This window comes from Myotis daubentonii, chromosome 3, assembly GCF_963259705.1.
Source record: "Myotis daubentonii chromosome 3, mMyoDau2.1, whole genome shotgun sequence".
NCBI lineage: Eukaryota > Metazoa > Chordata > Mammalia > Chiroptera > Vespertilionidae > Myotis > Myotis daubentonii.
Window position 1 is genome coordinate 188,490,794 of NC_081842.1, and position 22,079 is coordinate 188,512,872.

The 22,079-nt window shown below is 50.6% G+C and overlaps 1 protein-coding gene across 2 annotated transcripts in view; it reads right to left on the minus strand.

The window, feature by feature from the left end:
- Nucleotides 1-11,167: 11,167 nt before the first annotated feature.
- Nucleotides 11,168-22,079, minus strand: part of RIMS3 (regulating synaptic membrane exocytosis 3) — a 38,404-nt gene continuing 27,492 nt past the window's right edge. For both annotated transcript variants that reach the window (XM_059689721.1, XM_059689722.1), the window contains exons 4-7: nucleotides 21,354-21,466; nucleotides 19,004-19,105; nucleotides 18,537-18,676; nucleotides 11,168-17,085 (exon numbers count right to left, since the gene is read on the minus strand). In XM_059689721.1, the coding sequence (XP_059545704.1) occupies nucleotides 16,873-17,085; nucleotides 18,537-18,676; nucleotides 19,004-19,105; nucleotides 21,354-21,466 (568 nt within the window). In that variant the 3' untranslated portion in view covers nucleotides 11,168-16,872. The remainder of the gene's footprint in view (nucleotides 17,086-18,536; nucleotides 18,677-19,003; nucleotides 19,106-21,353; nucleotides 21,467-22,079) is intronic.

The following is a 22,079-nucleotide window of genomic DNA, read 5'->3' on the forward strand; positions in this document are numbered from 1 at the left end:
TTGAACAGAGACTTCTTAAATGCTTTCATCAACATAAGAAATGTCCAAAGCTGTAGAGAATTTTTATGAGTTTATTTGAGCCAAAACACGGTCTCAAATGCTTCAGCGAATAACAGTTTTGTAGTTTCCTTATTTTTTTTCTAAACACATTTTAAGTAATGATAGTTTAACCAAAGGAGAAAAAATTTCTATCAAAATATGCAATTTCCATTATAGACTAGAAGGCTAATATTTAAAAAAAAAATAATTGTAGGCCCAAAAGTTTGCTGAAATGAATGACAGGCGTCATATGATCCCTTTGAAGCACAAAAGCATCGGATGAGATCTTTTGCTCGATCCCGTGATCTTCTTCATTTGTGAGATTTTGATAAATGCAGAGCTTGACAGTCTTTATATTTCCATCCCATTTCCCAATGTAGTCATTTAATGGAAAGAGCACCAAGCCAGGTGCCAGGAATTCTGGTCCTGGTATTATTACTCCAAGGCTGATAGGCCTTGGGCAAATGTCTACCTCTATCTGGGCATAGTTTCTTTTTCCTTAAAATGAAGGTAACATCCCTGCCCTCTGAACTTCTAGGGAGACAGGGAGAAAGTTGAGGGTGTGTCTAAGGCCACCAACTCTCAAGGAAAGCTCTAAACTCTCCTTGACCACTTTCCTGCTCCAGGACCCTCTTCCCTATGTCCCATACCCTCGGCCTGGATTTGAACTCAATTATTGCTCGGTGAGCAAGTCCGTATTGGTGTTTCCTTCTTCGTGTTCAGTCTCCTTCCTGAGTATATACAGTGGGCTTTCCCTTGGTGAGGGAATAGGGGCTTATTGCAGCTTCTGGCAATGGCTAGACAGGAATAGAGGTGCTTTTCAAGGCTCCTTTTAGGATGAGAGAGAGTGGTCCCTTCCGTTGCCTCTATCTAGGGTGAGCTCTGATGGTCAGAGGGGCCCCCTTCGCTCCCTGAAGAGTCTGCATTTTAATCCACTGCCAGTCAGCCTGATGTTTTCTTATGAGCACTGGGCTGGATTCTGCCCAAACTGTGCCCCTAATGAACTGTTGGATGACCTGGACAACCTGTGGGTCTTTGCCCCTTAATTTATAAGATGGAAAAACCTGTCTTCAAGGAGCTGGAAGGTACTTTCCAAGTCAAAATGCCATAGAATCTTAGACTCCCTTTTAATGGAATCTGAGTCATAATGGAATCAAGCAAAGAAAGAATAGAGAACACTGACCGGAACACACAGACCCTCATTTCTCAACTGAGCCCCCTGCAGAAATTCAACCTCCTCTTCACCATACTTCCAGGTGCACCATCTCGTCGGTATCTCAGGAATGATCCAGGATAACCCTGCACGACCACCGAGGCTTTCCAGGTCAGAGAATCAATCTCCCACAGGAAGACAGAAGTTTTCCAATGTTCCTATCGAAGCTGTGCCCCTCAAATGGCCCTTGGCCTGGAATTTACAAGGCACCAGGGCTTCGAAGACAATGGTAGTCTAGATCCTACACAATCACAGGCCTCTCATGTACAAATGATATTTTAATAATAGACACTACTATCCTATACTAATAAAAGAGAAAAATGGTAATTGGCGTACAACCGATACCTTTTTCATTGGCTAATCAGTGAGATATGCAAATTAACTGTCAGCCAAGATGGCGGCTGGCAGCCAGGCAGCTGAGAATAGGAGGCTTGGTTGCCCCAGCGATGGAGAAAGTCAAGGATCCCCGCAGCTGCAGGGCTCTGAGCTCCTGAAGCAACAACTCCAAAAGATACAATGTTTCAATTATAGAAGCTAAAAGATGGCGGTTAATTTGCATACTCAGGCTCCAAGCAGAGCGAAGCCAAACAGCCCTGAAGCAGCAGGGCAGAGAGGCCTCAGGGCCTGGGATCAGCGGAGCCGAGAGGCCTCCCGGCCCCAGTGATCAGCCTCCCAGCCCCGGTGATCAGTGGATCCGAGAGGCCTCCCGGCCCCTGTGATCAGCGGATCCGAGAGGCCTCCCAGCCCCGGTGATCAGTGGATCCGAGAGGCCTCCCGGCCCCGGTGATCAGCGGATCCGAGAGGCCTCCCGGCCCCTGTGATCAGCGGAGCCGAGAGGCCTCCCGGCCCCGGTGATCAGCGGAGTCCAGAGGCCTCCCGGCCCCGTGATCAGCGGAGTCGGAGGCCCCGCGATCAGCGGAGCAGAGAGGCCTCCCGCCCTGGTGATCAGAGGAGCTGAGAGGCCTCCGGGCCAGGGATCAGGGGAGCCGAGAGGCGTCCTGGCCCTGGGATCAGCGGAGCAGCGAGGCTTCCCAGCACCGGGATCAGTGTGACAGGGTGCGGAGCCCCAACCCTCTGATCGGCCCTGCTCTGTGCATGACAGGAGTGGCGCTGCAACCTCCCTATGGACCCTGCCTTGAGTGTGACAGGGGGTGGTGCCCCAACCCCCCAATCGGCCCTACCCTGAGCATGACTGAGGGTGGCATGGCAACCTCCCAATCCGCCCTGCTCTGTGCATGACAGGAGGCGGGGCCCCAACTCCCCAATGGGCCCTGCTCTGAGCCCGACCAGGGGTTACACCTAGGATTAGGCCTGCCCTCTGCCACCCGGGAGCAGGCCTAAACCAGCAGGTCCTTATCTCCTGATGGGTCCCAGACTGTGAGAGGGCACAGGCCAGGCTGAGGGACCTCCTCTCCCAACCCCGAGTGCACAAATTTTTGTGCACCGGGCCTCTAGTATTTTATATAAAAGGCATCCATTTAATAAATGTATACACTTATGTAATCAGTACCGCAATCCAGATTTGGAATATTTCCACCCTCCTCCCAAATTCCCATGTGATCTTTTGCAATCAGTATCCACCCCCAATCCTTGGACAACACTGATTGACATTTTGTCCCTATAGATTGGTCTTGTATTCTAGAACTTCATGTAACAGTATTTACCCTTTATGTCTGGTTTCTTCCGTTCAGCATGCTGATTTTGCAGTCCATCTATGCTATAGCATATATCAGTAGTTCATTCTATTTAGTGCTGAGAGGTATCCCATTGTACTAATGTACCACAAATTGTTCTCACGTTGGGCCTATTGATAGATATGACAGTTATCCACTTGTTGCCTCGCAAACTCCAAATCTACCTTCCATTAGCAGCGATAGTGCGATAGCCACTTGAAACATTTCTCCTTTGCAGTGAGAACAGTATTGAGCTTTGTCAGTAGATGGCGCTGGAGTGACACTGCTGGAGAAGAAAGAAACTGCTGGTCCAGGCTGCTGCTGCTTGGCTTTTCTTCCCACTGCACTGCTGCCAGCGGCACGTGCAGGGGGACATCCATTAGCGTCCCGCCCCGGCTGTGCGTCCAGAACCCGCAATGTCTGTGAGCTCACAGCTCCAGCCTCGCCCAGTGCCCGCCTCACTCCCATCGTGGACTCTGCACACTTCAGGCTTGCATTCTGTAAATAATGGTGAGAGGCTCCTGTCACTGACCCCTGGGCACCAACCTGCCAACCTGCCAACCTTGGCCTACCAGCTCCCCCTAGAGATGTTTCCTGCTGACCTGGAGCCTGGACCGGGACCTGGCCTGGGCTCCTAACGCACTTCACATCACACTACACGTATCCCAACAAGATTTGATTCCCAGCTTAAAGGAGAGGCCCCCTTTCATTGTGTCTCTTCCTTGAGTATCCTCCAGTCCTCTTTACACCTTCATAGTTACTCCCCTGCTAGTGTTAATTTTTAGCATTAAAATTTCCTTGGTTAAATTGCTGTGTGGTTCCTGCATTCTGATTGACACGTTAGACATTTGTATTGCTTCCAGTTGGGGCAGTTGATGAATAAAGCTGTCATGAGCATTCTTGTCGTTGGGTGGACATACGTTTTCATTTTTCCTGATAAAGGAGTAGAATTGCTGGGTCATGTGGTAAGTGTATAAGAAATTTATAAGAAATGGACAAAGTAGTTGTAGCATTTTATATTTCCATTAAAAATGCATAAAAATCCACCAACATGTGATATTGCCAGTCTTCAATTTTAGGCATTCTAGAGTTATGCAGTTCCCTGATGAACTCAGGGGATGAGCATCTTTTCACGTGCTTATTGGCAATTACGTATCTCCTTTTGTGATATGTCTATTCAAATTTTTTACTTGGATTGTCTAATTAAATTGTCATCTTATTATGAGTCATAATGTGTATTTTTTCACAAAGAAATTTTAATATGGATGAAGTCCAATTTCTCTTTTTATTTTAGGGTTAGTGCTTTTAATTGAGGTACTAGAGGCCCGGTACACGAAATTCGTGCACGGGGAGTCCCTCAGCCCAGCCTGAACCCTCTCCAATCTGGGACCCCTCAGACATCCCTCTCACAATCTAGGACTGCTGGTTCCTAACCACTTGTCTGCCTGCCTGCCTGATTGCCCCTAACCACTCTGCCTGCCAGCCTGATAGCCCCCTAACTGCTCCTCTGCCAGCCTGATTGATGCCTAACTGCTCCCCTGCCAGCATGATCGTCCCCAACTGCCCTCCCCTGTGGGGCTGAGGAGACTGGGGGACTGAGGCTAGATGAGGCAGGGCTGAAGGGACTGGGTGTCACCATCCTGTGGCTGTGGGCACTGCCATCTTGTGTGGGCATGGCAGTCAATTAGCATATTCCCCTTTATTAGATAGGATAATTGCCATACAACATTGCATTAGTTTTAGGTGTACAATATGATTTCATCCTATATAATTGCCGGGAGCCGGTCCATGCTTGCTGTTTCAAGGGACCTGGCATATATGGCATACTGTTCTTAATATGTTTGCTCACCTTCTTGGCACTATGTGTTTTAACCAAGGTCTCTGAGAAAGGTTGTTTTCCCCAGGTAGGGATTTTCCCCTGAAGTTAGGGAGGGAATAAAACCCCTCAACTAAGTGCCAGGTGGGTAATTAATCCCTTTAACTACGAACAATCATGCTTAAACTACATAATCTTTTCTCCCTGGAATGGAGATAAGAAACGCCCTAACCTTTGTAATAGAGATTGATAGGATTGAATCAACTGGTATAAATACAGTTGTAACAAGACAGAAACACTCAGAACTTAGAACAGAATCAAGAAGACAGAACCTACACGGAGCCTAGAGACAGAAGAACTTCGCTGGAGAGAGCATGCCGGAGGATCCTGGAGAGGGACTGGCATCGGAGCCTAGAGACAGAGCCTAGCGGGAGAACATGGCAAGGGATCCTGGACTGAACCTGACTACAGAGATTGGCAGGAGAGCCTGACTAGAACCTGGTGACTGAACCTGGCTGGAGATCCGAAGCAGAACCTCTCTGGAGATCCAGACCAGAACTTGGCTGGAGATCCGGGCTAGAGATCCTGGCTAGGCTGCTGATCAACTGAACACTGTCTCCGTGTCATTCCTTCTTCGCCGACTCCGTCCACACCTTTGGGGACCCCTGGACCTGCTGGGGTTGGACCCTGGCATATAATAAAGAGGTAATATGCAAATTGACCATCACACCCTCACACAAGATGGCTGCTCTCATGTTGTCACAAGATGGCTGCCACAAGATGGCTAGCAGGGGAGGGAGGGCAGTTAGGGGTGACCAGGCCTGCAGGGGACGCAGTTAGGCGTCAATCAGGCTGGCAGGGGAGTGGTTAGGGGGTGATCAGGCTGGCAGGCAGAAGCAGTTAGGGGCAATCAGGCAGGCAGGCAAGCGGTTGGGAGCCAGCAGTCCCGGATTGTGAGAGGGATCAGGCCTAAACCAGCAGTCGGACATCCTCCAAGGGGTCCCAGATTGGAGAGGGTGCAGACTGGGCTGAGGGACACCACCATGCCCCCCCCCCAAGTGCACAAATTTTGTGCACCGGGCCTCTAGTATTTATATATACTGCTCACTGATCACCACATTAAATATAGTTACCATCCATCACCATACACAGTTACAAAAATTATTTTTTTCTTGTGATGAGGACTTTTAAGATTTACTCTCTTAGCAACTTTTAAATATACAATATAGCATTATTAATCATAGTCACACTATGTTTATTAGTTTTATAACTGTAATTTTTTACTCCCTTCACCCATTTTGCCACCCCAACTCCCCAACTTCCCATCTCAATTCCTCTGGCAGCCATCAATATGTTCTCTGTATCTATGAGCTTGGTTTTTGTCTTTTGTTTGTTTTGTTTTTAGATCCCACATATAACTAAGATCATATGGTATTTGTCTTTCTGTCTGACTTAATTCACTTAACATAATGTGCTCAAGGTCCATCTATATTATCACAAACTAGAGGCCCGGTGCACAAAAATTTGTGCACTCGGGGGAAGGGGGTGTCCCTCAGCCCAGCCTGTGCCCTCTCGCAGTCTGGGACCCCTCAGGAGATAACGACCTGCTGGCTTAGGCCTGCTCCCGGGTGGCAGAGGGCAGGCCCAATCCCTACGTGCAGCCCCTGGTCAGGCTCAGGGCAGGGCTGATTGGGGAGTTGGGGCGCCGGCCCTGTCATGCACAGAGCAGGGCGGATCCGGAGGTTGCGATGCCACCCTCAGTCACGCTAAGGGTAGGGCTGATTGGCGGGTTGGGGCACCATGCCCTGTCACACTCAAGGCAGGGTCGATGGGAAGGTTGCGGCGCCACCCCCTGTCACGCAGGGCCAATCGGGGTTGGGGCGCTGCCCCCATCACTCACAGAGCAGGGCCCATCAGGGAGTTGGGGAGCTCCCCCCTGTCACTCACAGAGTAGGGCCGATAGGGGAGTTGGGGCACCGCCCCCTGTCACACACAGAGCAGGGCGGATCAGGGGGTTGGGGCGCCGCACCCTGTCACACTCAGGGCAGGGCCGATGGGGAGGTTATGGTTCTACCCCGTTACACACAGAGCAGGGCCCATGGCGGGGGGGGGGGGGGGGGTTGGGGCACCGCACCCTGTCACACACAGAGCCGCAGGGTGATCAGGGGGTTGGGGAGCTCCCCCCTATCAGGCACAGAGCAGGGCTGATCAGGGGGTTTGGGCGCTGCCCCCTGTCAGGCTGATCCTGGTGCTGGGAGGCATATTACCCTTTTAGTATATAGAGGCCTGGTGCACGGGTGGGGGCTGGCTGGTTTACCCTGAAGGGTGTCCTGTATCAGGGTGGGGGTCCCCACTAGGGTGCCTGGCCAGCCTGGATGAGGGGATGATGACTGTTTGCAGCTGTTCACACACTCTTCAGGGTGGGGGTCCCCACTGGGGTGCCTGGCCAGTCTGGGTGAGGGGCTCAGGGCTGTTGTCAGGCTGGCGGGTGACGGAAGCTCCCAACCGCTCCTTTTTTTCTTTTTTTTTATTCTGGGCCAGCTTTAGCTCTGAGGCTCCAGCTCTTAGGCCTCCGCTGCTGAAAGGCCTTTGTTTACCTTCTGTATTTGAAACAATGTTGTGATCCTGCTGGCTGAAGCCCAGGACTAAAGCAGGTTTCTGGGGTTTTGTTTAGCTTCTATATTTGTAACATAGTTGCTTAGAGTTGCAGCTCAGAGGCCGGCAGCAGGAGGCAGGGAACGTTGGAGTCCTCTGTCACTGAAGCAAGCAAGCCTCATGTTAGTTTCAAGCTGCCTGGCTGCCGGCCGCCATTTTGGCTGGCAGTTAATTTGCATATCGCCCTGATTAGCCAATGGGAAGGGTAGCGGTCGTACGCCAATTACCCTGTTTCTCTTTTATTAGATAGGATGGCAAGCTCCCATTCTTTTTTTATGGCTGAGTAGTATTCCATTGTATATACTATACTATACTATACTATACTATATAACATCTTTATCCACTCATTCATTGATGGGCACTTATTTTGGCTTCTGTAAATAATGCTGCAATGGACATGGGGGTGGGGTGCATATATCTTTTCAAATTAGTGTTTTTGTTTTCTTCAGATAAATACCCAGAAGTGAAATTGCTGAATCAGATAGTAATTTTATTTTTTACTTTTTTTGAGGAACCTCTGTACTGTTTTCCACAGTGGATGCACCAATTTACATTCCCACCACAGTGCACAGGGTCTGCATATAACTGGACCAGGTAATGTCAGATTTAATAAAAACTGTATCTCCGTATCCCTGTCATCATTTAGCATTATTCAGTTTTCTATTTTATGCCAGTCTATTATAGGCATAAAGTGATAGTTCATTGTTTTAATTTGCATTTCTCTGGTTATAATGATTCTGAAGCTATTTTCATATGCTTATTAACTTTTGAAGTTTGTGTATTCATTTCCCTTGCCTATTTTCCCATTGAAGTTTTTTTTATTGTTGACTTGAGGTTCAGTGCATGAAACTCGTGCACAGGTAGGGTCCCCAGGCCTGGCTGGTGATCAGGGCCAATCGGGCCTTTCTTCCCCCGGCTGCTGGCCGGGGCCTTTCTTCGTTCTGCGCCGCTCCCTGGTGGTCAGCGCATGTCATAGCAAGCGGTCGAACTCCCAGTCAGTCGAATTCCTGAGGAGACAATTTGCACATTAGCCTTTTATTATATAGGACTTGCAGTACTTTCTTGTATATTGTAGCTATTAATCCTGTGTCAACTTTTGACATCAAAAATTACTATTCTATAATCTGTGTAACTTTTGTCCATGATGCTATTCATTAAATATAAATCCTTACCTTTAATGTAATCACATTATATAGTTTTTAGTGTATGGTTTCAAAAAATTAAATTTTTTTTCTTGCCCTTAGTTCACAAAAATATTTCTCTTACATTTTCTTTTATTAATTTGACATTTTACCTTTCCTTTTTGAGTCTATTAAACCATCTAGGATTTATCTTTGTATTTTGATTTAGGTAGATATATTTTTGGCCAGATAGTGAGCCAGTTTTCCTAATACATATTTTAAACAATTCATTTTCCCCGTTGTGTTTAAGATGCCCCCCCTTGTCATATATTAATTTCTCAGGTATATATGTGTCAATCTTTGTGTTTGCTCATCTTTTCTTTAAATGGAAGTTGATTTAACCATTAATGGACTTAGATTATTGCATATGTTATAGAGTAAGTTTAGTAGAGTAAGTAGTTCTTAACATACCAATTGAAATTTTATTTAGATTACACTGAATTTATACATTAATCTGGGGAGAGTTAATACCTTTATCTTAATTAAACAGTCTCATCCAGGAACAGGAATGTCTCTTCATTTATGCAGATCATCAACTCTGTTATTAGTGTGAAAATTCTCTCTAGAGAGATCATATATGTTCTTAAGTAATCCCTACTTAATAATTTAAATTGGTATTGAGGATAATATCCATTTTTAGTTTATTAGTTATAGCTGTTATAGAAAAATGCAATTGATTTTTGTAAGGTGATCTTGTATCTAGCAACCTTGCTTTTTAAAAAAAACACACACAATTAAGTAGAGATCAAATTATCTGTAAATTATAATTTTATCTCTGCTCTTTTAATTCTCACACCTCTTCTTTTTCCCTTTATGGCACTGTAGAGGATTCCTAGAACTATGGAATAGTTCCATAATATTTGTGGAAAGTATTAACATAATATTTGCTATAGATTTTTTGGTATATGACTTCCATCAAATTAAAAAGTTACCTTCCATTTGCTAAGTTTTTTTTTTATTATGAATAGGATTAAACCTTATAAAATGCCTTTTCTATATTAGGATAATAATGATTTTTCTTGTTTAGTCTATTAATGTGGTGAATTATAGCGATGAATTTTTGTGATAATAATGAACCATCCTTGCATCCTTGGGATAAATACCACTTGATTATCATGTATTTTTTAATACATTTTTGGATTTCATAGTTTGCTTTTAGGATTTTTGCATCTGCTAGAGTCTATCTTCTTAGTATTTACTCTAGATTTTAGAATGAATATTTAAAGAAGACTGAGGTTATTCAGTGTCTTTAGTCTCCTCAAGAATATTCCAAGGACCAACTTCTGTGCTATTTCTGTCTAATATTTTAGTTCATGCTTATATTTTTAAATTTCACAAATCAAACATGATATTTTTACGATATATGTTAACATTTACTAATTTTTAAAAACTTACTTCCTTACTCACTTTTCTTTCTTGTATCTCAGCCCTTCCATCTAGGATCATTTTCCTCAATAACAGCAAAAAGCATTTACTATGTGCCAGGTACTATTTTGAGGACTTTAAACATATTTTAATTTTAATCCCCCAATAATCCTATTTGGTACATAATACATTCCTTCTGTTTAAAGAAAATTCTTTAGAATTTTTTTCTCTAGATTTCAGTTCTTTTGTCTGTCCCTTTTTTCCTTTTTAGCAGGGAAAATAATTATTCTGTCTAGAGCACAGAGTGTATAGGATATCTCAGGGAGAAAGCAACAGTGGAAAAGAAAGACAGAACCTTGGCCTGGCAGTGTTGCTCAGTGGTTGGAGCATTGGCCTGTGCACCAAAGTGTCATGAGTTCGATTCCCGATCAAGGGCACCAAACAAACAAAAAAGGAAGCAGGACCCTAGAGAGTGTCAAAGGTCATATATTATTCTGGAGCGATGGTGCCCACTGGAACTGCAAAGCCAGGGGCCAGAGCCAGCGCAGTGGAGGTCACCTGAAGGGCTCTTGGCATGGAGAATGCCAGCCTTCTCCCAGCCCAGCAAGCGCTTTGACTGCTGTACCTCCTTTCTCCACCTCCTATACCCCTAGACCAAACCCTAGGAGGAAATGGCACTGTGCAGAAGTGACTAAATGTTAGCAGACCTTCCTGTCCCTCCCTGAAGCAGGGGTGCTCTTGGGATCATGGACTGATATAGTTCACAGCAATGGAGGTCCACTGCCGTTTACTGCTTATGTCAACTGCGGCTGAAATAAGCAAGGCTGTCCCAGCCACGTGCTGGAGCGGAGCTGCTAGACACAAGAGCTCAGAAGGAAATGAACAGTGGGTGGTAAGCAGTGCCCTTAGCTCCATCTTACCTTCCCCTCTATTTGGCTCTGGGCATCCCTTGTGAAGTCTGTGGGAATAGAAGGCTGTGTGGGCCTGTAAACAGGGACCCTGGAGGCAGAGCCTGGAAGCTGCCCGCACCAGCAAATCCTATGGCCCAAGGACATCACTGAGGCACAGGGGTCCCCAGTGGGAGTCAGAAACCCAGGTCGTATGTTTTCGAGGCTTTTCCCCTGAGATGTACTGCTCTCTCCTGCCTCTTAGCCAAGGTGCCCCTCTCCTCCTTGTTTCAGTCACCTGGAACCCTGTTTTCTCCTCGCATTAAGAACCATCTTCAAAAAGCAACACATGAAACCAGTTTTAAACCAACTTTAATCATTTTTTTTTTTTTTTTTTTTTGCTGCCCAAATACTGTACATGCAGAAGCCATGTGAAGAATTTTCTCAAGGGAATTGGCAAGAACGTTGTACGAACGGCTGGCAAGTCCTTCCCAGCTGTCCACCTGCCACCCGGGAGCCACAGACAGTTTGGAAAGATGCTGCACATAGAAAATGTATAGGAGCACAGATATAAAAGGCGAATTGCTTCTTATCTAAACAGTGTGCTTGTCAGTCCCTATCAGCTATCTCTCTCTTCGCAGGATGCATTTGGATAGTCTAGAAAAAGGGTTCCTTCCTCCTATGAATTTACATTCTAAAGGAGCAGATAGAACAATCAGGCCATCTTTTCCCAAGAAAGCAGCCACTCAGCCTGCGGAGATGTCGCCTGGTAAAAGACATTCTGGAGAGAGGCGTGGTTTTAAGAAGCAAAATACTTGGACAGGCAGCTCCCTCTCTCCTCCCATCAGAGAGCATTTCCTTTAAAATTCTCCCATGTTCGACTCTCCCACCGATGTCATTCTAGAAGCAGCAATGAGGACCAACTGCTGGTGGGGACACTAACCTACACAGGATGCAGCTGAGGTTGTAACATCACATCAGCACCTTGAAAATTGTCCGTTGTAGACACCTCTTAATCATTTCTCATCGTGACACAAGAATAAGAAGGAATGAAGCACAAAGAGGTGGGAGCAGTCTGTTAGGGTTCCCAGAGTTCTAGTCAGAAGCAGCATCTGGGTGTGGACGGATGAGAACCTGCACCCGGCTTGGGTACCCACGGCTGGAAGAAACCAGTCTGTGGAACCAGGTGCACCAGGCTCGACCCTCATCAGCTCCAGATCAGACTTTCACAACCTGGAGGGAACCGTGCAGCAACGAGCAAATGCTCTGATTTTGCAGATGAGAAAGCTGAGGCCCAGAAGAGTGAGAAGTCTTGCGCATGGTCGCGGTTTCTGGCAAACTTTCTCTGACAGCCTTTGGTGCTCTGTAGCCAGCTGTCCAGGCCGTTGGCCGATGGGGTCGATGCTCTGTTGCCCCTGGAGTTCCCAGGGCTCATTTGTTAGCCCAGCTCTCTGGAGCCCAGTCCCACAGGTCCTTCCTGGCATTGGGGCGAACTCCTTGTTAGGCCCAAGGCCCCTGTCCTTACTGGCCAAGCTTCCCACCAGAGAGAGCGCTGGAAGGTTTTACCAAAGCACTTACGCGTCTCAATGAGCAGTCTAGGCCCCTGAGAGAATGCAATTTCTCTCTCTGCTGTGGTTTCCCTCACAGGCACAGCCGCGCTGGGCCCACAAAAGCCCAAGCTAGGGGTGGGGGTGGGGGTGGGGGAGTTGCTTTGCTACATGGAAAGATTAAGCCCTTTTGTCAGAGAACAAGGTCCCACCGTCAGGCAGACCAACACAGAGCTGGTGCCCAAGGAGGCCAAGTTGCTCTCTTTGGCATCACTGACATTGCTCTGAGATGCTCAGGCACTCTTTCAAATAACCCTTTCCCAGCCAGACCAGGTCCATGCAGCCCCGATCAGGCCTCACCTGATGGGGCAGGGCTCCCCTGCCCCTCAATCATGATTGTTTTGTTTTGCCCCAATCTCTTCTGACCTGAGTGAAAGCAGACTTGAGGGAGAAGGCAGGGGACAATGAGTCCGCATTCCAATCTCCTCCCTGATCATCCAGTGAAAGATAACGCAGTACAGGAAGCAGCATTTTAAAGACCCTCTTTACGTGTCAGGATATTGGAGAAGAGGATGCAGAGGAGGGGGTGAGAAGGGGAGGGGTCAGCAGGGCAGTGGGCCTCTTCTTACCCACCTCCTTGCAGCCACTGCAGGACCACCCCTTGGCTCTGAATAACACGCCATCTCCCTCCCCTCAGGTGGCGGACAACTCATTACAATGTCAAGCAAAGGCAGCAATTTCTTGCAGAGTTTGCACAGTGCAGGGAGCAATCAGAGAAATAGAACAGCAGCCTCACCGAAGCCGTGCTGCTTTCTGGGCCGAGGGAGACGGGGGATCAGAGGTATTAGGAGCTCCGGAGCCCCAGGGGAGGAGCACGGGTCTCCCGGGCAGCAAGGTGAAGAGCAAGAACCCTGGTTGGGTGTCAGGGCTCCTCGTAACGCAGTCTAAGATTGTGCTACATTTCATTTCCAAAGAAGTTCTCTTGGAGGGTTCTATTGTCTTTAAAAGGGGGTGCTCTGCTCTCCTCAAGGCTGGCAGTGAAGAAGAGCTGGGGCAGGCTTGACCTCAGTGCCACAACGGGCTGAGGACTGGCTTGACCTCAGTGCCACAATGGGCAGTGATCCCACGAGTGATGAGCGGCTCTCTCTGGAGCTCCTAGGTTCTGCCTTGGGCAGTCCTGGCCACGCCTGGGGCTTGCTGCACACGGCGGCCTCCCAAGGGTGCCTTTCCTAGGAGAGCTGGTGGTGGAACTGCCTGGACGGGGAGTCATTCTGGAGACAGGTCTTTCCTGCAGGGTCACATCCCCCTGGCCAAACCATGACGTGGCGCATTCGTGGAGCCTGATTCATCCCGAAGGCCCATCACAGACTCCCTGTAGGGAAGCCATCTCTGAAGGGAGTGGGACGGAGTCAGCAGAGCAGAAATGTGAAGACAGCGCTCTGAGTCATTCATCATGGTTCCTGCCCATAGCCCAGCATCGCTGCAGGGCCTTTCTCTCTCCGCCACGTCCCCCACGATCCTGCCTGAGCAGGGGAGATGGAGTGACAGAGGCCATCTGAGATCAGCTCCGGGCTTCACCTGGGCTAAGGGGGGGGAGGGGGGTTTGGGGCCAGGATACTGTCCCTGGCAGTGAGTTGGTCCCAGGTTGGGGAGAACTCTGGGGGATCTTGTTCCTTCCTCCCCCACCATCCCCTCTGAAAGAACAGACGCTCCCCGCCAGGGACAGCCCAGAGTCACACTTGAGCTCCCTCCGCTCCTGCGACGGGCTAATAGAGCTGCTTCTCGGACAGGCCCCTGCACCCAGGGTGCTGAGAAACAGACCCCGACATCCAGCTGGTCACCAACACACACATCAGCCTCACACGACTCCACCCTCCTGGGGGCAACTCTAGGTGGGGATTAGTCACTTATTTGGTACAAAGGGTTAAAAAGAATCATCCCAAGGTCAACACGGGGTGGGGGCGGGGGGATCACTGCCCATTAGAGAGGGAGCTGTGGAGTGGGCCAACCCCTGGGCAGCTTTGGCAGCTGGGGATTGCAGGCAGTTCAGCCATTACCAACACATCAGGCCCCACCTCTGGCTGGCACCTCCCCTGTGCTAACCCACCTGCCCCCCAGGCCAGGGGCACCGGCCTCCAGCTACCCAGCGGCAGCCTCTCTGCTGGCAGCTCCCACCTTCTCTCACGTCTTTCTGGGCCCTTTGAGGAATGAGGGTGATGTCCCCCCTTCCCTGGGGGTGGCTGCATGGTCTAAGGATCGCCATTCGGTGCCACGTCAGCAGATGTCTACACTTTCGCCCATAAGCCCACCACCATCCTGAGGGTGACCTCTCTCAAGGGGAGCACATCACAGACAGGACATAAAGTACCTCCGTGAGCGCGGTCCTCCCGCTCCCCACGCTCAGATCAAAGAGCTCAGAGCCCTTTGTTTCACTGTAGAAACATGAGAAATGCAGGCATCACCCAGTCCTGACAGTGGGAGAGAATTTCTGCAGAAAGAGAAAGTGGGACCCAGCTGCCCCTCCCTCTCTTCCACTCACCAGTGGTCTTCCACTCACCAAGGCCGATACAAGAATGGAGGCTCGGGGCCAGGCACTCGTGTTTGTTTCTTTACTGCCCGTATTACCTATTCTGTGTCTGTGGGCAGGAATGACGGGGTCCTGGTTCCCTCCCCTTGTGTTTTGGGAGAAAAGGTGGATCCTGCCCCAAAAGGAGGCCCCTCGGCGGAGATGGCGGTATCTCCAGAGAGCTTCCCTCCGCCTCCCTCAGAACCCACCTCCATGTCTGCCCGCTTCGGTTACAGATGGAGACCAAGCACTCAGGCTCTGAGCCTGCACTGCCTCCCGGTACATGGTTGGAGTCACTGTGGCATTGGGGACCATGTCTGGGGAAGAGAGAGCCTGCCCCATACTGTGACCCCCTGGTCACTCTTTCCTCCCCAGACACGGATCCAAGGGCTGTTATGTCGGGCTCCTGGGCAACCTCTCACCTTTCACCCTTGACCTGAGGAGGGAGAAGACATATTTGGGCATTCCTGAGCCAGACTTCAGTCCACGCACTGGTCCCACCCTCAGGACCCAGCCTGCAGACCAAGTCAGAGTGTGAGCGGCTTTGGGAAGCTCCAGCCAGATGGGTGGGATGAAAGCAGAGCGGGTAGGTGCCTGGAGCAGGCCAGGCCGCTCTCCAGCAGGCAGCAGGCAGCAGGAGAGCTCAGGGAGGCAGGGAGGCCGAGCATGAGTATTGCTTTGTACAAAGCTGGTGGCTGTGGCTGTAGCAGACCAGAGTCCAGAGTCAGGCTGTGTGGGGCCAGGAGGCTGGAGCCCACATGAGTCTGAGCTCCAAGACGCACCCTGGTCTAGAAACGAGCAGAAGAGAGCCCCAAATGAACTTCAGGCAGCTAATCCCCAGACAGGATTCTCAACGGTGGCTCAGGGCAAGTCAGCCCTCCCCTCCTTGACCCAGCAAACAGCCCCACCCTCAGCACCTCCTCACAGGCCAGGCCCCACCAGGATGGGCCCTGTGGGGACAGGGCCACCCTCCGAGCCTGGGGAGGACACAGGTGCCTCCAGGGGCTGTCTGCTTTGGCAGATTCCATCCCCTCTGAGGCAGCCTCCTGGATGGCCACACCTCCCGTCCACACCTGCTGGGGTCCCCTGGGAGAGCTCCTTTGGCATGTCAGAGGTGCGGTGGCCTGGAGGGAGACAGGAGTGCTAAGGGAGGTACCGGAACGTCCCCCTAGGGTGTCTGGCCAGCAACCCCGGAAACTAAGACCTCCCGTGTTTTGCTTGTAGGAAGGAGGCGGCTCCAGCCCGAGGGAGGAAGCAATCTCCCAAGCCCTCAGCTCCCCAGGCATCTTTGCTTCCCAGGCCCTGGCCAGGGCACTAGCCGAGCATGCTACATGCTGCAGACGCATTCAGCGGGCAAAGCTGCCGGAGGAGGAGGGTCAGGGTTCCCAGAGGGGCCTCGCCAGCTGCAGTGGATGCTACATTCCTCAAAAAAGGTAGCAGTGCTGGGAGAGGCAAAGGTGGAACAAAGAACGAGACAGGAAACTCAGCAGGGACCACCAAGAGAAGGAACAGGCAGGACACTCGGGCTCTGCCCCGGGCACAGGACCAGGCAGGATGGACCAATGGCCACCCCCCCACCATTCCATCCCCGGACCGAGGGGGTGTTGTGTTTACACAACACTCATTTGGGTTTCTTTTCAACAAGACACAGAAGGACATGGATTTTGGCCCATGTAGTCACCAAGACAGACTATACCCAGACAAATGAACAGATATAACATGGTCACACACAGACACACAGACACACACACACACACACACACATACACACACACACACTACACTCTCCACTGCCAGCTGGGACGAGCCCAGTAGCCAACAGGCATGCAGCAGGGCGAGGGGCCAGAAAGACGTGAAGACTATGTACAGGGGAGGAGGGGGGCCAGCAGGCACCCCTTCCCACACCACATCCAGCCTCTTCCTGAGGTCCTTAGGTGCACGAGGGGCTGGTGGCACTCTCCAGGGAGGACTGGGACAGGCGCCGGGTGAGGGATCCGAGGGTCGAGTCTGCCACAGAGGATGTGGGGAAGAGTTTGTACCAGCCGGTGACGGCGGCACTCAGGTCCAGCTCATCCAGCATGATCTGGGCCATGCCCATGAAGCACTTGTGGTCCATGCGGCCGTAGTCTCCCCAGACGATCACCTACCAGTGGGAGAAGAAAGAGGAGCTCAGCCACCTCCCTGACTCCAGGGCTGGGCAGTGGGCCCGGGAACCTACAGGTTTCACCAGGGCACAGACGGATGGGACAGAGAGAGCTGAAACTTGGACTGACTTCAAACAACTTGCCGCCCACCTCACACAGGCTCCTATGGACTTTAAGTATATCATCTCCATTGTTGCAACCATCCAGGTAGAGGTGCTATGTGTTATTTCCACAAAGAGGAAACTGCCGCTCAAAGAGGTTAATGAACTAACCCAAAGACACACAGTCATTGGTGGCAGAGCTGGGCATGTACCCTGGGTCTGACTTCTGGAGGTCCCAGCATCCCAGATGGCAGCCTTCTCCGGGAAGGAGCAGATGGAGACTCCAGGTCCCGCTCTGCTGCGGCTCATGGTGGGGCCTGGGCAAGCCCCTTGCCCTCCCTGGACCTCAGGGTTCCCATCCATCCATAAAACTGGGGGAGGGGAATAGATTAGCTCAGTCATTTTCGAACTTGTGTTTTTATTGGTGAATTCTTTTTTCAAAATAGAATTCCGATATATATAAAAATGGACAACCAAGACCAAACTTTCCCCCACAGAACCCTAGGGCTCATCAGTTCTTGCTGTTTGCAGCTCCAAGTGCCTTTGCTATGGAACCACCTCAGCCCAGAGGAACAGCCGTGGATGAGAAGTCCCACAGCTCAGACAGCCACTGGCTCAAGCCTCTCCTCTGTCACCCATGGCCTCAGGCAAGGCCGACAGCCCACCGCGACCACCACTGTTCAGAGTTAGCGAGTAGCCTTCTGTGTGACAGGCACTGTGTGAGGCCCTCTACAAACATCTCTCATTTGATCTTCACCACATACTGCAGCTAGTAAGTGATCAAACTTGAACCTGAACCCAGGGCAGAACCCAGAGACCGACCACCACTGTGCTCTATCCCTGTAACCACTTGGGTGCCTCAGGCACTTCATCTATGAAACAGGCATGATGATCCCTCTCTCCCGGGACCGTGGTGAACGGCTTGTCACTCTCCAGGGGTGAGAGTCACCGTGACCTGGGCTCAGCTCGGCTCAGCAAGTCCCCAGCTGAAACCTCACGCCAGCCACTCCATCTTTCTGCTTCCTCATTTGTAAAATAGGAGAGTCACACCTGCTTCACAGGTTCATCTGGAGGATGGAGCGAGGTCACAATGGAAAGCAGCTCACAGCCTGGTGTGGAGCCGATGCACAATGAACCAGCGCCCGGTGGAACCTGGCAGTCGAGCTACCCTCCAAACCTTGGTTTCCTTATGAATCAGCTGGGGGCAATCACACCTCACTGGGTCGTGAAAATAAATGGGCAACACATATTAATGCACCTGGCATTAGTACCTGGCACAGGAAGTGTCATAAATGAAACGGATTTCAAATGATGACTTGCAGTCTTGAGCGTTGCCCTCTCACACTCACCTGCAGCACCTTGCCCTGGGGCCCCTCGTCGAAGAGCAGAGCCTGCTGGTACAGGGGGTCACAGGTCTTCTTGGCCACCTTTGTCTTCTTCTTGGCCAAGCAGGCCCCATTCTCAAGCAGGTAAACCTTGATATAGGTGGCTAAGGGATGGGAGAAAGCATGATGGGGAGGGGTCAGGAGAGACTGCTATGGCCTGTCCCATCCCCAACCCCCAGGTGACCCTGGAGGTGAGCAAGGTGAGTAGGACGAGCTGGCCAGTGGACAGCAGGTCAAAGAGATTGACTCCTCTGTCCTCCCCTACCCCCGCCCCTATTTCCTGGCCTTTTGGGCAAGTGGTGACTCCAGTGTTGAGAATACTGACTTAGGCCAGTGCGGAACTAAGGACTCATTAGACCCAGACCTCAGCAGCATCCTCCTCACCGGCAGGACCCATTTCCAAAATCCTTCTCCCAGCTGCTCAGCCTCACCTGGGAGAGATTTGGAGCCAGGTTTGGGGGTCAGGCCCCGAGCCTCGATCACTTCCACTTCTAGCTGGCCACTCCGGTCCATGATGGCAACGTGCACATCCCCTGCAAGGGAGAAGAGGGACAGTCCAGGCAGAGCCAGACGAGCCACTGTGCAGAATGCCAGCCTGCAGGGCACTACCACCTGGAAAGGGCATGAGATGAAGAAAACTGCATGTGGGAGAACTGGCCTCAGGAGACACAGTAGAGCAGCCGAGGAACACAATCATGGGTCCCTAGGGGTGGGGTGGGGGCATGACCCTACAGGGACATGTTTGGGGACCAAAAGTGGCTGTCACATGCTCATCTAAGTGTGGTGAACTGAGAAGCTCCTGTTTTACTGAGCAGAAGAGGCAAGTTTGGTGGCAGACCTTCTGGAGTCAGGAACATAGATGGAGGCTATGGGCTCAGGGGCTCTTAGTCACCTTCTACACAGCAGCCCTCAGCCATTCCCCTAAATACATGTCAAATATTCAAAGACTATCAGCTTGAAGAGATGCTGAGATATGAGCCTGCCCAGGACAGGAGCTGCTCCCTGGGAACCAGGGCCTGCTTGCATCATCGCCAAAGGATGAAGGGAAGGCCGGCAGATTTCCTGGGAGCAGAGGACTGAGAACTCCTCCCTGTGCTGCCACAAAACGGATTATCCAGCTGGGGCAAGTTCTATGTGTGGAATCGTGTCAGTTGTCTGATTTCTGGAACTCTTAGCATTAGTCACTTGGAACACCCTTCCAAGCAGTGCAGAATCATAGCCTGATGTCGAAAAACTAAAATAGAGCTGACTGTGGGCTTAGGTACCCATTTTAGATTCTCTGAGCCATTATGCAATTGTTTGTATTTGCATACTTGGGGAGATGCAAATACAAACAAAGACATTCTGGAATTTGTCCCCCTTCCTCTACTCTTCCTGACCTCTCCACGGGGAAGTGGAGGGGGATGTCTCAGGAATTAATCTCCCGTCTCATTATAACACCCCAAAGATGAGCAAACACAAACCTGTCGTTCCTAGTTTGGGACACCAGAGGGCACCACACGCATAATTCTAGGCTGTGATGGCGCATTTGCCTATGACACGTGTGTCAGAGATGACACGCGAACTCATTTTTTTGGTTGATGTTTCTTTGTTAAATGGCATTTAAATATATAAAACAAATATCAAAAATATAAGTCTTTGTTTTACTATGGTTGCAAATATCAAAAAATGTCTATATGTGACACGGCACCAGAGTTAAGTTAGGGTTTTTCAAAATGCTGACACGCTGAGCTCAAAAGGTTCTCCATCACTGCACTAGTGGAAGTGGCTGCTCCTCTCACTGCCTCCAGCTCTTGGCTGGGCTCAGGGCTGCTGGGAAAAGCAGACTCCCGGGCCCCTAAGAGTTTGAAAGCAAGCGCTGAGAATTAGCCAGTCCAACCCAAGAGCCAGCTAAGAGCTCACCCTGTGGGCGCACCCCTCTTCCCGCAGACAGGGAGAGGCTCCTGAATGAGCAGGGGGAGGAAGACAGGGCAGTGCAGTGGGAAGAGCCCTGGCGGGAATGAAATCCCAGCTCACTGTATGGCTCACAGCAGGGCGCTGTCTGCACTCAGCTTCCTCGTGTGCTTGAGGCCAGGGCAGAGGTCTGGGTCAGACACTGCTTGAGTCAGACTGTGGGGAAGGGGGTGGCCAGGAGGTGTCTCTGGGGAGGCTAGGCCTGGGAGCAGCTGCTTGAGCCAACACATCCACTAGCTAAGGGAGAGGGAGGAAGGAGCCAGGACTGCAGCACAGACTTCAGGAGCTACTCCTGGCTACAGGAAAGGGGGATGAAAAACTACTAAAGGCTTCCAGGTGCCAGACACTATTAGAAGTCAAATAAGACACAGTCCCTAGGATCAAATGAAATACTTCAGGCAAAGCATGAACCTCCCCACCCCCCACCTTCAATAAAAGAATCACCCTCAATCAATTGTTGATAGTGAAGGCAGGCATTTTTATTCCCATTTTATAGATGAGGGAACAGGCTCAGAGAAGAGACTTCCCCAAGGCCACTCAGAGAACTGACGATAGAGCCGGCCCCCTGAAAACCAATGCCCTGATGATCTGTTCACCATTTTCCGTCCAGCACTTAGCAGAGCCGGCAGAGTGTGGTGGAGTGGAGCGAGGAGGAATGTGCTGGGAGAGCTGCGGCCGTGGCCTTGCCCTCTGCGGAGGGAGGATGCGTGAGTGCTGTGCTCACTCTGCGCTGGCAGGGAAGCTGAGTGAGGCTCGGGTCACGCAGGGCTCTGCTGATCTCACCCTTTCTGCCATCACCCCACTCGCCCTACCCTCACGAAGACTCACCCATTGGTGGAGTTGCCAGCGTCTGTCGCCCCACAATCTGGGCTGGTCCCAGCCCATCCAGGAAATCGCTGAACTGGCTTTCGGCCCCCAGCCGGGTGGTGGGGAAGATGAACCTGGGGAAGGAGGCAGAGGGGCACGTGAGGGCATCTGGCTGGTGGGATGCAGCGGCTCTGCATCCCAGGCACTGGGCACTCCCCTCTTGCCTCAGTTTCCCCTCTACATAGTGTAGTGTACTACGTTGGCTGGGGACAGACAGTTTGAAATCAAGTCAATAAATGAGGTGGTGCCCAAACAGCCAGAGTCCCAATTAACACAATTATAGGGTTCAGATTAATAAGGAGTGGTGGTAGGTGCCCCATGGTTGTGTATGTCTGGGGGGAGGGCGGTGGTGCTGGAAAGCAGTAACAAGAAAAACTGACAGTGACTGAAAGTTGACCATGTGACCATGTGTCAGTGCACTGAATGCTCCACGTGCCTCATGCAATGGAATCCTTGCAACTACTCTGTGTGGCAGCAGCTATTTCCCAGTTTTACAGATGAGAAAACAGAGGCGTCCAGAGGTAAGAGACCTGCCTACAAAACAGAGGTGATGCCCAACTCGCGTGGGTTTATGGTGAGGATCGGGATAGATGGTGCATGAAAAGTTCAGACAAACAGAACACAATATGTGGCAGTTATTGCTGCCGTTGTCACTGAGGGAAAAGTGCTACTTGTGCATGTCCTTAA